The sequence below is a fragment of the Nomascus leucogenys genome, chromosome 12, assembly GCF_006542625.1.
Source record: "Nomascus leucogenys isolate Asia chromosome 12, Asia_NLE_v1, whole genome shotgun sequence".
NCBI lineage: Eukaryota > Metazoa > Chordata > Mammalia > Primates > Hylobatidae > Nomascus > Nomascus leucogenys.
The window spans coordinates 12,022,082-12,037,765 of NC_044392.1; the positions used below are offsets into that span (position 1 = coordinate 12,022,082).

Sequence of the window (15,684 nt, forward strand, 5' to 3'; positions counted from 1 at the left end):
TTGAGGGGCATGGGGTGTTATAGGGGACATTTCCTGCTCACGTGGCCTAGCAGAGCTGGTGGCACAATTGCCCGTGTGTCCCAGGAGCCTAGCCTGGCCTCTTCTACCTGGTACGGTGCTTGGAGATCAGGCCAGCACCTCCATCCACTCCAAGTGGGCGGGCTGGGGAGAAGGAAAGCCAGGTTCTTCTGCTGGAGGGTGTGAGTGAAATGAGTCAGCTATGGGCAGGGTCAGGGAAGGCTTCCTGGAGGCAGGTTCCTTGGAAGACGGGAGGATGTAGCTCATGGCTAGGGCAGTAGCCAGCCACCTTCCCTGGAGAGAGCAGCCCCAGCATCCCCTCTGCTCCCCCTCCCCTTGTCCTGAAGGGAGAAGAGCAACCTGGCCCACAGCCTGCAGGTGGCCCAGCAGCAGGCCGAGGAGCTGCGGCAGGAGCGGGAGAAGCTGCAGGCTGCCCAGGAGGAGCTGTGGCACCAGCGGGACCGGCTGGAGGGAGGGCAGGAAGATGTGGAGAAGAATGGCGTGCGGGTGCGCCGGGAGCTTGAGCACAGGTGAGCAGCATCTCGCCTCCCTGCCGGGGCCCTTCAAATGTGCCTCGGGTCCCCTGACAGTGCCCCCCGGGGGGTTAGGGAGCACCCAGTGGGTCCTGGGCCTCCTGCCATCTGGACACCTCTGATGCCGGGTTTTCTAACCAGACCCATTTCAGGAAATTGGGGCTCAGGGAGGTGTTGTCACTTACCTGGAGTCAGAGAACGAGTTAAAAGGTAGAACTTGGATGATAGTAACAAGAATAATTAAAATAACAGTAGTAATATTAGTAATAGTATTTAAAAAATTTAGTTATAATAATAATAATATCCTTATTAATTTAACTAAGTGCCAGATACCATTTTAAGAAATTCAGTTCTCTCATTTAACTCCATGATAACTCTGTGACATAGAAGCTGTTATCTCCATTTTGTGGATGGTAAACTGAGGCACAGAGAAGCCATGTCACTTGCCCCAGGTCACACAGCTAGTTAGCAGAAGAGCCAGGATATGAACCCAGACATTCTGCCTTCAGAGTTAACCTCTTCACCACTGCGCTGCTTACCTCTCTGGGACCTGATCGGTGATGTTTAGTAGACTGTGATGGAGCATATTATTCCTGTTTCTGAAGGCCCTTGGGGAGATGTGTCAGGCACTATTTTAAGCACATGTGAAATTTGTATCCTTAAAACAGGCCGGGCGCGGTGACTCATGCCTGTGATCCCAGCACTTTGGGAGGCTGAGGCAGGCAAATCGCCTGAGGTCAGGAGTTCGAGACCAGCCTGACCAACATGGGGAAACCCTGTCTCTACTAAAACTACAAAAATTAGCCGGGCATGGTGGTGAGCACCTGTAATCCCAGCTACTCAGGAGGCTGAGGCAGGAGAATTGCTTGAACCTGGGAGGCAGAGGTTGCAGTCAGCCAGGATCGCACCACTGTACTCCAGACTGGGCGACAGAGCAAGACTCTGTCTCAAAAAAACAAACATTGTCACGAGGCAGGTATTACCTCATTTTGCAGATGTGAAAATGGAGGCCCAGGGTCATGGAGCTAAGCGGTAGTGGGATTGGTTGCCCTGTGGCTCAGGCTCTTTCTTTCCAAACTCCTGCCTCAGGCCTGGTCCCCGGCCCAGCATCTTGCTGGCCACAGGAGGTTTGGGGCAAGAAAGTGACATGCGCCACCTGCCCGCCCTTTGTCCCGCAGCCATAGACAACTAGAGCAGCTGGAAGGGAAGTGCTCAGTCCTGGCCAAGGAACTGGTGGAGGTGAGGGAGGTGCTGAGCCGCGCCACACTGCAGCGGGACATGCTGCAGGCCGAGAAGGCCGAGGTGGCCGAGGCGCTGACCAAGGTGGGTCCCTGTTTGCTGCACAACCACAAACCTACCTCTGACCCCCAGCCCCAAGCCTTCTCACTCTGGCACGGACAGGTCCCAGTGTCAGGCAGACTTCTGAGCCTGGTCACAGACTGACCCCTTCCTTCTGGATACAGGCTGATCTTTGTCACAGGCCACAGACCTTTGGACCTCTGGTCCCAGCCATAAGTGGATTGACCTCTCTTTACGACCGTATCCCTGCTGTTCTGGATGCTCCTGGGGGCAGTGCCTATAGCTCAGGGTCATCCAGTGCCTAAGATTCAGCTCCTGGGGTCTGAGAGTTGGGGCCACAGCCCAGAGAGTCCTTGGCGGGGGGGCCTGCCCTGTCCGCTGCAGCCTGGGCTCTAAGCAGTGCTGTCCCTAGACTCTACTCAGGGGATCCTCTGAACTCTGGCCCTGCCCTGCAGCTTAAGCTATTTTTGCACGGCTCTGTGGTAGGTGGCTTTTAAATGGCTCCATAAGCAGCAGGCTTTCTGCGGTGATTTTTTTTTTCCATCTCACGCTGTGTCCCCTCCTTGTCTCCCCTCCCCTGTCTCCGAGGGTCCATCTCTCTGGGTCTCTTCTTGTCCCTCCTCACCTCCTCCCGGCCTTTCTGCCTTTCCTCATCTCTTGGGGCCTGACCCTGCAGGCTGAGGCTGGCTGCGTGGAGCTCCGAGCTCTCCATGACCAAGCTGAGGGCAGAGGAGGCCTCCCTGCAGGACTCCCTGTCCAAGCTGAGCGCCCTCAACGAGAGCCTTGCTCAGGACAAGTTGGATCTGAACCGCCTTGTCGCCCAGGTACACTGTGCACCTGCAGGCCCACCTGCCTTGCCCACCTGTCCTCCCCACTCAGTGAGGCACCCCGGGCCCAGCCCTGCACCTGTCTTGGCCCCTGCCTCCCTGTCTGTCTCTGGTTCTCTGTCTGTCTCCGTCTGTCTGTCTATCCTCTCTAGGCGTCAAAGCACAGAAGCTCCATGGGCCCTCCTCAGCTCCCCTTCCCCAGTGTCTCACACACCCAAGGGCACTGTCCCTCATTCCCTGGGAGCCTCCCCTGGGCTATTGTGGCTGGTGGATGGGTGGAGGAGGCGTCCTGGTCCTGGGAGGGATGCCCTGCTCATGAGGCCCCACTCCTTCCCGGCCCACAGCTGGAAGAACAAAGGGCCGCCCTGCAGGGCCGGCAGCGGCAGGTGGAGCAGGAGGCCACAGTGGCTCGGGAAGAGCAGGTGGAGCAGGAGGCCACAGTGGCTCGGGAAGAGCAGGAGCGGCTGGAGGAGCTGTGGTTGGAGCAGGAGGTGGCGCGGCAGGGCCTGGAGGGCTCCCTGTGAGTGGCAGAGCAGACCCAGGAGGCGCTGGAGCAACACCTCCCCACGCTGAGCCATGAGCTCAGCTGGCTGCAGGAGCAGCTAGCACAGGTGGGCCAAGCTGTGTGTGGGGTGGTCTGGAGAGCATGTGGGGCAGGCCGGGCTCCCAGCCCCCTGCATCCAGTCCTGGGTTAAGTCACAGGCACTGGAGCCTGCATCTGGGTTAAATCCAGCCGCACTTCTCCTAGCTGGGGACCTTGAACAAGCTGTCCAACCTCCCGTACCTCAGTTGCCCCATTTATAACATGTGGCTAACCGGGTGCAGTGGCTTCCGCCTATAATCCCAGCAGTTGGGGAAGCCAAGGCGGGTGGATCACCTGAGGTCCGGAGATCAAGACCATCCTGGCTAATACCGTGAAACCCTGTCTCTACAAAGAATTAGCTGGGTGTGGTGGCATGTGCCTGTAGTCCCAGCTACTTGGGAGGTTGAGGCAGGAGAATCGCTTGAACCCAGGAGGCAGAGGTTGCAGTGAGCCAAGATCGTGCCACTGCACTCCAGCCTGGGCAACAGAGCAAGACTCCGTCTCAAAAATAATAATAATAATAATAATAATAATACAGATTAATAATAGGTCAAGACTTTTTAGAATTGGAATCTTAGACTTTTGGGAACATCACATCTGGAAGAGACCTTAATGTTTCAGGGATCCAGGGACCTTCATGCAGTGTCTATCCTGGAGAGCCTGGGTTTCTGGGAGGGGCCTCTAGAGGATGGGGCAGGGGGTGCAGGAAGCAGGGTGCAGGTATCCACCTTGAGGCCTGCTGAGCAGCTGCACTTGGGTCTGTTTTATATATTCAGCTTCTCTGCTTAGAGTAATAGAAGGGTTCTGTTACTCCCAAAGCTGAGTGAGGGCCCTCGTTTTTCTTTTCTTTTTTTTTTTTCTTTGACAGTCTTGCTCTGTTGCCCAGGCTGGAGTGCAGTGGCACAATCTGGGCTCACTGCAACCTCCGCCTCCCGGGTTCAAGCGATTCTCCTGCCTTAGCCTCCTGAGTAACTGGGATTACAGGCGCGTGCCACCACACCTGGCTAATTTTGTATTTTTAGTAGAGATGGGGTTTCACCATGTTGGCCAGGCTGGTCTCGAACTCCTGACCTCAAGTGATCCACCCACCTTGGCCTCCCAAAGTGTTGGGATTACAGGCATGAGCCACCGCGCCTGGCCGAGACTCAGTCTTTAAAATAATGAAATAAAATAAAAACATATACCTCAAACAAAAAGACAAACTATGATTTCAATCATTGTGAAGCTCTTGACCTAGTAGATGAGATATATATACATACCAAATATATATATACGTATATATACATATAAACATATATATAAATATATATGTATATATGTATATATACGTATAGATACATACATACATATATACATACATACGTATATATACATACATAAGTATATACATACATACGTATATATACACATACATAAGTATATACATACATACGTATATATACACATACATAAGTATATACATACATACGTATATATACACATACATAAGTATATACATACATACGTATATATACATACATACATAAATATATACATACATACGTATATATACATACATAAGTGTATATCTACATACGTAGATATATACATACATAAGTATATATACACATACATACGTATATATACATATATACGTATATGTACATATATAGGTATATGTATATACACATATACACATATACATGTATACGTATATATGTATATGTATATATACATATACATATACCAAAAATACTATAATTTCAGAGAAGTGCTATAGGGTCTAATGTTTAACAACTTCTGGCATTTGACTGATGGTGTTTAAAACTCTTCTCCCATTTTCCAGGGGTATAAATTGAGGCAAGTTATTTGGTATTTACTACATTTTGGCTTCTTCATATGCAAGGGGGTTATGATAATAATACCACCTCATGAGGACGGTATGAGGACTAAATGAAATAATGTATGTATAGCCTCGGCCAATGCCCATAGACATTGAGTACTCAACAAGGTGTTAGCTAGTAGATTTTAAATTTGTATTTATTCTTATAGTTTTTAAGGTAAAATTTACATTCACTGAAATGTTAACTGTATGTTTTTTGACAAATGAATACACTTATATAACTCATATCCCTATCAAGACAGAGACCATTTTTACCACCCAGAAATTTCTCTCATGTACCTTCCCAGTCAATCCCCTGCCAGAGGGAACCACTGTTATGATTTTTTCACCACAGATTAATTTTCCCCTTTCTAGAATTTCAAATAAATGGGAAGGTATGTGCTCTTTTGTGTCATTTATCTTCACAGACTTTAAAATAAAAAAGTTACAATTTTAAACCTTTTGGGCATTTAGTAAAAATCTCCTTCCCACCAGTAGCCACCAGTCACCAGTCTTCATTTCTCTCTGTCTCTCTTTGAGACAGGATCTTGCTCTGTCATCCAGGCTGGAGTGCAGTGGCATGATCATGGCTCACTGCAGCCTCAACCTTCTGAGCTCAAGCAATCCTCCCACCTCAGTCTCCCAAATAGCTGGGACTCCAGGTGCCCACCACCACGCCTGACTAATTTTGCTTGTATTTTATGTAGAGACAGGGTCTCACCAAGTTGCCCAGGTTAGTCTCAAACTCCTGAGCTCAAATGATCTGCAGGCCTTGGCCTCCCAAAGTGCTTGGATTACAGGCATAAGCCACTGTGCCTGGCTCAGTCTTCCTCTCTTGAAGCAACCAATGTTATTAGTTTTATGTGGGCCATCCCATGGCTTATCATTATTAACTCAGGTGTTTATACAAGGCTCTTTGAGAACTCAGTTTTAGAGGTTACCCAAAGCATCCTATGACAACTCAGCCTAAAACGATATAAAATCAGTTTTAATATAACTGAAGTTTCTACATTCTGACTCCAAATGTCAGATTGTGACATTTTATCTTTCTCTGACTTTATGCCAAATTTACTTCAACTTCTAGCATCTATCATTCTCATTTATGAACAAATATGTATTTAATAAATGTGGAAATACAAATCATGAGCCAAACCAAATCCTGGGCTTATGTAGCCGATAGTAAAAAATTCACCAAAATAACCACCCGATTACAGTTTCATGCAGTGTGATAGGAGTAAGGGACCACCATAGGGAGGTCAGAAGGTGCTTTTCAGAGGCGGAGACTACAGCTGTTCTCAGAAGGATAGGGGTTAGCAGAACCTTCCAGGCACAGAGCAAAGCATGAACAAAAGCTCTGTGGAGGCCAGGAAGCTGGTAAATAGTGAATAAAAGAGGCCAGTTTGGCTGGAGCAGAGAGAGCAGAATGGAATTGGTCTGAGTAGTGAGAAGAGATGAAGAAGTGGGCAAGGCGCCTGGCCATTCGGGGCTTGGTTAGTTAGGAGGTTTTGTCTAAGAGAATGGGAAGGTGTTTAAGTGCTTTAGGCTGGGAAGTGACACGGTCACATTATATTTTGAAAAAGCCACTCTGCCTGTTGTGTTGAGATTAGAGAGGCGATAAAGGGGATATGGGTAACACAAGAAGACTAGGTCAGTAGTCCCTCCACCCTCACTCCCCAGGTGAAGGTAGCCTAGACTAGGGTGGTGATGGAGGAGATACAAGAGGACAGATTCAAGGAAAATTTGAAGGTAAAAACTAGTAGGATTTGCTGACGGATGGAATATAGGAGGGGAGAGGTAGATTATCAGGGATGTATCTTAGTTTTCTTAGGCATGATAGATTCAGTTGCAATGAAATTGTTAATTGAAATTGACTTTAAATAATGGCATGACCTAAAGTTATGCAAACATTTGCCTTAGATAAAATGTCAAGTTTTCAAAATTTGTAGCTGGGTGGACGGCATGGCTTTACTTCCTATTTCTTGGTATTCTAATCTTGTTGAAAAAAAAAGTTTTTCTTTTTCTCAAAGGCTTATTTTAGTGGAAGCCCATTTGCAAAATCTGTTATAAATTTAAATTAGAAAATAACTACCAGTGCCATTGACACGTTGGTTATTGTTTTTGCGAGTGACCTAAGGCCACCTCTGGGGGAGCTGGGGGCTGTCATCTGAAGCCTGCGCGACTGCACCGCGTGCCCGTGCCTGGAAGTCAGACTCGGGGGCGGTGCGGCAGCGGGAGGCCTGCAGTCCTAAGCGCGGGGTCGCTCCGGGCCCCCGAGGGGTGTGTCTCCTGCCTCTTTAACCTGGCAGGGGCTGTTCAAGCGGCGGGGAAATCAGCGATTTGGAGGGTGGAGGGCTGGTGCTTTGAAAGAGAGGCGGATGGCCGGGTGCGGTGGCTCAAGCCTGTAATCCCAGCACTTTGGGAGGCCGAGGCGGGCGGATCACGAGGTCAGGAGATCGAGACCATCCTGGCTAACACGGTGAAACCCCGTCTCTACTAAAAATACAAAAAATTAGCAGGGCGTGGTGGCGAGCGCCTGTAGTCCCAGCTACTCGGGAGGCTGAGGCAGGAGAACGGCGTGAACCCGGGAGGCGGAGTTTGCAGTGAGCGGAGATCGCGCCACTGCACTCCAGCCTGGGCGACAGAGCGAGACTCCGTCTAAAAAAAAAAAAAAAAGAAAGGGGCGGAGGGGAGAGAGGGATTTCCCCGTCCCCGCTGCACTCGGACCTTCCCCTCGGTTGCTCCTTTTCTCGGCCTGCGCGGCCCCCAACCTGCTCCAACCCGTTGGGCAGTAGAGGCCGCGGCGTCCCTTTAAGGCCCCGCCGCGCCTGCGCTTGGGGTTCTCCTGACGCGCGGGTCGGGACCCTGAGGAGCCGCACGCGCAGGCGCAGGCGAGGGGCTGGGCGGCGGTTGAGGCGGCGGCGGCGGCGGCGCTGGGAGGGGTAGGTGAGGGTCGCGAGGCTGCCGGAGCTTCCGAGCGAGCGCGGTGCTTTTGGGAACGCGGGACGGGCGACCCGCGGCGCCAGGAGCTGGGCCGAGGCGCGCTGCCGGCTGCCGTCTGGATGGGAAATTACCGCGAAGTCCACGCAGCGTTTCTGAGGTGAGGGCGCCGCGCCGGGCTGGGCGGGCGGTGAATCCGGGACCCGCGGGCGCACAGCTGGGTGGAGGCGCGGCCGTGGCAAGTTCTGTTGCGCGAGAGCGGGGGCGGGTGGGAGGTGCGGGGGGTCGTGCCCCGCCGGGGCCTGAGTTTCCCGCGCTGGATTCTTCGCCTGCCGCTGCCGCCCGCAGCCCAGCTCTCGTGGGCGCTGGGGAAGAAACTCGCTGGCGGGTGTTCTGTGGCATCCCAGGGGGTGGAGGGACGGAGCAGCTTCGGGGGCTCGTCCTCCTATATCCTGTAGAGGACACTGACCCGGCACCCCACCCTCCAGGCCGGAAATCGGTCCCTCTGCGGACCTGAGAGGGGAGAGCGCTCGCGCCCCTGGCCTGCAAATTTGGGGTCTTTATTGGCCTCCCGGCTTCTGCTCCAGGCTGGTGATGGGCAGGCCAGGTGTGCCAGGTCTAGGATGCACACGAGGAGCGTTTGTAGCCGGCACTGAATTACCTCCTGACTATGGGGCAAGCCTCAAATGAACCGCAGCATTTCGGGTAGGTTGGATTGTGGGGTTGCTGTTTGCACTCCGAGGAGTTGCTGTGATTTCCCTGTGTCTGTCTGTCTGTCTTTCTGGCTTCTTAGATCATCTCATGTGGCGTCCTTTCACCGAAGAGTTAACCAAGACGTTTGGCCTGGTTTCCTTGCTTTCCTCCTATATTTTGCTGCTAGAGCTGCTTTCGAAAAGAAGTCTTTAATGGCAGTCGTACCTTTTCTTTGGGTTACAGTGTTGTTCATCCTTTCTTTGCCGAAAGAATGAATCCTAGTGCTTCACGAAGTTAAAGAAAAGATCTGCTGGTAGTGTTTAATCTGTTCGGAGCTGATATGCGTTAGTAGCTTTCTTTTCGTTTTTAAATTTTATTAGTAAAATTTCACTAGTGAACGAGAAGCTATTTTTTTCTATTCTGAAATGCTAGCTTTAAGATTTCTGAGAACTTTGCGTCAAAGAAATCTTGGAAAAGTTACTGAAGTATACAGAAGTAGTTCACAATTTTAAATGTGCAGGTGGCCCGGGCGCAGTAGATCACACCTTAATCCCAGCACTTTGGGACGCCAAGGTGGGTAGATCACTTGAGCCCAGGATTTCCAGACCAGCCTGGGCAATGTGGCAAAACCCTTTCTCTACTAAAAATACAAAAGTTAGCTGTGTGTGGTGGTGTGTGCCTGTGGTCCCAGCTGCCCGGTAGCCTGAGGTGGGAGGATCACCAGAGCCCCGGAGGTTGAGATTGCAGTGAGCCGTGATCATGGCAGTGCACTCCGACCTGGATGGCAGAGTGAGACCCTGTCTCAAAAAAAAAAAAAAAGTACTGAATTTTTACCAAGTGAACCACCACAGATCAAGAAATAGAACATTACTAGACTGGGGTATATTTGTAGGAGTGGAATTGTTGGTTTTAGAGGTATATGAATGATAAAACTTTAGTATTACATATTGTTGAACATTTTCCCAAAGTAGTTGTACCATTTAGCAGGGATATGCTGGTTACCCCACATCCTCGCTGATGCCTGTCGGTTAAAAATTATTTTGCCATTCTAGTAGGGGTGCAGTAACATATCAGCATGGTTTCATTGAGATTGAGTATCTTTTATTGCCATTTATATGTCCTCTTTTGTGAAGTGCCTGTTAAACCTTTTTATCCAGTTTTCATTGATATGCTTGTTTTCCTGTTGATTTGTAATACTTTATTCTGGATATGCCGCCTTTCTAGGATTTATATGTATTGCATTTCCCTTTTTTCAATCTGTAGCTTGCGTTTTCACTCTTTTATGGTGTTTTTCATGAATGGAGATTCTTTTTTTTTTTTCTTTTTGAGACAGGATCTCACTCCATTGCCCAGGCTGGAGTGCAGTGGCCCAATCACAGCTCACCGCAACCTTGACCTCACAAGGCTCAGGTGATCCCCTTGCCTCAGCCCCCAAGTAGCTGGGACCTACAGGGGAGTACCACCACACTCAGCTGTTTTCTATATTTTTAGTAGAGATGGGGTTTTGCCACATTGCATAGGCTGGTCTGGAATTCCTAGGCTCAAGTGATACACCTGCCTCAGCCTCCCGAAGGGTTGGGATTACAGGCATGAGCCACTGCACCCGGCCTGAGATTCTTAATTTTAATGAAATTATACTTTATCAATCTTTTCCTTTATGGTTACTGCTTTTTGTGTCCTGTTTAAGAAATCAATGCCTAACCTAAGAGTATGAACACATTTTTCTGTGTTAACCTTATAACAATTTTATTTTAGTTTTCGCATTTTTTTTTTCAGACAGGGCCTCACTCTATTGCCCAGGCTAGAGTGCGGTGGCAGGATGTCAGCTCACTCAACCTCCATCTCCTGGCTCAAGTGATTCTCCCACCTCAGCCTCTTGAGTAGCTGCGACTATAGGCATGCGCCACCATGCCTGGCTAATTTTCGTATTTTTTGTAGAGATGGGGATTCAACATGTTTCCCAGGTTGGTCTCGAACTCTTGGGCTCAAGTAATCTGCCTGCTTCAGCCTCCCAGAGTGCTGGAATTACAGGTGTGAACCACCCCACCTGGCTATGATTCACTTTTTACTACATGGATGTGTCTGCTTGATCCAGCACCATTTACTGAAAAGACCATCCTTTTCCTTCTGCACCATGTGGCACTTTTTTCATAAATCGAATGACTGTATGGTCATCTGATTTATGAAATTAGTGTGGGTCTGTTTCTGTTTCTGGACCAACCTGGGTAACATAGTAAGATCCCGTCCCTACAAAAAATAAAAATAATAAATAAATGAATAAAATTTAAAAAATAAGTACGTAGAGCAGATGGAGTCATAGGTGATAATTTATAAATGATTGCCAGTTTCTTGGCTACATACGGGTGTTGGTAATTCAGATGTGTTGGGCGTTCAGGCAAAATGTATTAAGTGAATTATATGGTGTTCAGAATGATTGCTAGATGTTCATTGTGACTTGAATTAGATGTTATTTGAGCCTCACAGAACTACAGTTTTGACTCTTTTATTTATTTGTCTTCTAAAAATTTTTACAATCTTCCTTTCAAGGCAGTAACTCTTTTATACTTAATTGTTCTTAGGTATACTTAATTACCAGGAAAACTTTATGGCTCATACCTAAATAAGTGTTAAGCCATTTAAAGGGCTCACGTGATGTGATGTAAACAATAGTATTCTACATAATAGTTTTAGGACTATATCGAATAATTTTTTTTTTCTTGAGACAGTATCTCGCTCTGTTGCCCAGGCTGGAGTGCAGTGATATGATCTTGGCTCTCTGCAGCCTTGACCTCTTAGGCTCAAGCAGTCCCCCCACCTCAGCCTCTTTAGTAGCTGGGTCTACAGGCATGCACCACTATGCCTGGCTAATTTTCTACTTTTTGCAGACAGGCTTTTCCTATAGTGCCCGGACTGGTTTCAAACTCCTGGGCTGAAATGATCCTCCCACCTTGGCATCCCAAAGTGTTGGGATCACAGGCATGAGCCATCACACCTGGCTATTTTAGCTTTAATAATTTTTATATTTTTCTAATTTAAAAGATTCACTAAAATCTCTTACAGCTATTATTTATGAATATAGTATTCATTGTTGTTATTATGATTATTTTGTATGAGTTTAATCCGATTTTCAATATAAGCTCCTGGCAATTAGAGATTTTGTCTCTTTTATTCACCACTATATTCTCAGTACTTGACCTTGCCTGGCATGAAACAGATATTGAATAAATATTTCTTAAATGAATGAATGAATGAACATACTAATACCATATTCAACAATCTCCGAGTATCACAGTTTTCACCATCTAACAAATAAAATAGCTTGTATAGAGCAGAGTCACAGTCAACCTGCCATGAAAGGAAATGTCAATGAAAAATAATCCTTTGTATGTGTAGCTGCTGAGATTTTGGGGCTTTTGTTACTGTAGCATAACCTAGTGAAAGCTCAGTGAGACAACATATAGGATATAGGTATACAGATAGACCAGCTAGACCAGTAGATGGGATTCCAAAGATAGTTCAATAAGCATTAACTAACGACACCCATACTCTCTTAATTCCCTAACAGAAATAATGGAATTCTTGTTCACTAAGATCTGCCTCAAATATTACTTACTTTGTGAAAACTTCCCTGGCTACTCTAGTATTTAGTCAGGACTCTTTATTTTTTCCCCCAGGCTGGAGTACAGTGGTGCCATCATAGCTCACTAACCTCTAACTGAAGGCTCAAGGAATCCTCCTGCCTCAGCCTCCCGAGTAGCTGAGACTACAAGTGTGCGCCACCATGCTCAGCTTATTTTTCATTTTTTATTTTCTGAGACGGGGTCTTACTGTGTTGCCCAGGCTGGTCAGGACTGTTGATTACATATGACAGAAACCCAACCACCTCTAGTTCCCCACCATCTTTCAACCTGCTCTTCCCTGGGTCTTCCCAGTCTCCGTAAATGGCAGCTCCATCCTTCAAGTTGCCGAAGCCCCAAATCTCAATGTTAACCTTGATTTCTCTCTTTTATCCCACAGGCAATCTGAAGGCAAATCCTGTTTAGACCCAGGCGAAGGTTCCTTGTGACCCAGGCTCTCACCAGCCAGTTGTCCCTTGCCGTCCTCCTGAGGGTGTCTGGAGCTTCAGTGCTGTGTGTTCTTGGCCTCCACGCTGGGGATGCCACTGACTCCCACTGTCCAGGGCTTCCAGTGGACTCTCCAAGGCCCTGATGTAGAAACTTCCCCATTCGGTACCCCGAGAGCAGCCTCACATGGTGTGGGCCGACATCAAGAGCTGCCAGATCCAACAGGTAAAAATCCCGAGGCATTGCCAGCTTGGTGGGGTCAGATAGTCCTCTTTCTATTATGACTCAGATGTTAAGGGAGGATGCCAAGGTCCCTAAACATTGCAGGGCCTTGCCTGGCATGAAACAGATATTAAATAAATATTTGCTAAATGAATGAACAAATATCCACAGCGTGTGCCGCCCATGACCTGCAGTGCCATGGTCAGGTGGAAGTGATTTTAGTTGAGGAGAGGATAGTGTTCTCTCCAGGACTTTTCCTTCCTAGCTAGATCTGTATCCCTCTCCTCGCTCTTCCCCTCTCACCCCCCATTCTCTGTCCCCATTTCTCTCTGTTTCCACCCTACTGACCCCTTTCACCTGCTTTCTGCTCTTCAGCTTTCGTGGCTCACCCCCTCCCTGTCCACCTGCATCCCCCAGGCTAAGGCCCCTACACTGTCCTGGGTGGGGAGATGTGTCTGGTTTTAGGCAGTGCCCTCTGGATATGTCCAGGATGGGGAAACATGGCTCAGTTGCCAGTATAATGGGTTAAAAGTGGCCACTTTTGAAGGCCTTTCCCATCTCCCTTTCCAGAATCCTGTAGGACTTAGAATTTATGGGCCACAGTGGAATTCTTGGTTTCCCAGGACCTTGTGGTGGACGCCTTCTTTCACTGAGCATTCATGGGGTGACTATTAGGTACCAGGCCCCGCTCTGGGCTAGAGGCCCCACAGTGAGTAAATCTCAGGTCACTACCCCACGGAACCCACCACTACAGGCATTGAGAGGGGGAGAAAGAAAGGGGCATGGCTTGTTTGTGTTCTTCTCATGTGGTCACCCACAGGTCTTGGGGGAGTGGGAGCCAGTGCAAGGAGAGAAGTCCAGTGAGAAAGGCAAATGGATGACATCAGACCTAGGGGCTGAGGCCCCCAGCTGCAGCCAGGTAGCTTCTGGAGTTGACAAGGAGCAACAGGGAAGTTCGTGTCCTGGTGTTCTGGGCTGCACTGTCTCATCTCATTCTTGTGAGCACCAGAACTTATCCAAAGACAAGACTCAGTGTCTCTGGCAACAGTGGGCCAGAGACAGAATGTGTGAATTTCAGAGGAGGAGGAAGGGGTTGTACCCCATGGAAACAGTATGTGGTTTTACAGTAGCGCATCTTTCTCTAATAAATAGTTAGCATGTTCCTGTTAATGGAAAATATTGGTGATTTAAGTTTCCCCACTGTTCTCATCTTCATGTAAATTTGTTCATTTCCTTCCTTCCTTCCTTCCTTCCTTCCTTCCTTCCTTCCTTCCTTCCCTCCTTCCCTCCAACTCTCTGTCTCTCTTTATTCATTCCCTGCCTCCCTCCCACCCACCCTCTCTCCCTCCCTTTCTTTCTTCTTCCCTCCCTCCCTCCCTTCTTTCCTTTTTTCCTTTCTCCTTTCTTCTTTTCTTTTTCTTTCTCTCTCATGCTCTTTTTCTTTCCTTTTCATTCTCTCTACTTTTTTGAAGAGATCACACTGTACTGAAACCTACATTATTTACCAGAATCTCTGGATCTGCTTCTGTCTTGCAGGCAGAGAGCTCATCCAGTAGCCCTTAGCTCTTCCTAGCCCCCTCCTTTGATTTGTTGGTGCCACTGGGGCAGCTGCTGAGTCTCAGTGGTTTCTAGTCTTCACCAAGTTCTGCCCACCGAGATGGTTTTTACCTGTCCTTACCAGAAACCTGCACTGTCTAGATTGCTGAGGCTGCTTCTCCTTAACCGATCTGCTATCTGTATTCCGGGGGCACGCCAGGGTTAGAGGCAAATGGCACAGGCCTTGAAATCTCCAACTGCTCTGACTCCAGGTTGGTGCACTTCAATGCCAAGTACTAACCACACAATAACAGGATGCCACCAAAACCTTGATATGGGGCTGCTGCATCCTAATTAAAACAAATTAATAGACTTTTTTTTTTTTTTTAGAACAGTTCTAGTTTATGGAAAACTTGAGTGGATAGTACAGAGAGTTCTAGGCTCCCCTGTCCTCCAGCACACAATTTCTCCTATTAGTATGTCGTATTAGTGTGGTCCATTCGTTACAATTGATGAACCACCGTTGATACGTCATTATCAACTAAAGTCCATAGTTTACATTAGAGTTCATTCTTTGAGTTTCACGGATTGTGGGTTTTGGCAATTACATAATGTCCTAAATCCCCAATACAGCGTCATGAGAAATAGTTTCACTGCTGAAAATTCCCTGTGCTTCACCATTTCATACGTCCTCCTCTCCTCCACAGCATTATTCATAATAGTTAAAAAGTGGAAACATCTTAAGCCACCATCAGTTGATGAATAAACAAAATGTGGTATAACCATATAGTGGAATATTATTTGGCCATAAAAAGTTGAAGTACTGATGCAGGCTAAAAAGGATGAAACTTGAGAACAATATTCTAAGAAGCAGATAGAAAATACCACGCTTTGTTATTCCATATAGAGGAAGTGCCCAGAACAAGTACATCAATATATAGAGAAAGTAGATTAGTGGTTGTCAGCGCAAGAAGGGGGGAATTGGAGAGTGACTGCCCATAGGTACAGGCAAGCTTTTTGGCATTATGAAAATATTCTGGAATTAGGTAGTGGTGATGGTTGCAAAAGTTTTGGAATATGTTAAAAGACACTGAAATGTATGCTTAAAAAT

At 47.9% G+C, this 15,684-nt stretch overlaps 1 protein-coding gene across 1 annotated transcript; it reads left to right on the forward strand.

The window, feature by feature from the left end:
- Window positions 1-363: 363 nt before the first annotated feature.
- LOC100582301 (putative ciliary rootlet coiled-coil protein-like 2 protein) lies at window positions 364-3,283 on the forward strand (the record flags this gene model as incomplete). Its single annotated transcript, XM_030823661.1, is given in 5 exon segments — window positions 364-548; window positions 1,730-1,878; window positions 2,570-2,681; window positions 3,022-3,063; window positions 3,100-3,283. Coding segments are annotated over 5 exon segments (672 nt in total), but the record flags the coding sequence as incomplete, so codon positions are not given.
- Window positions 3,284-15,684: the final 12,401 nt, after the last annotated feature.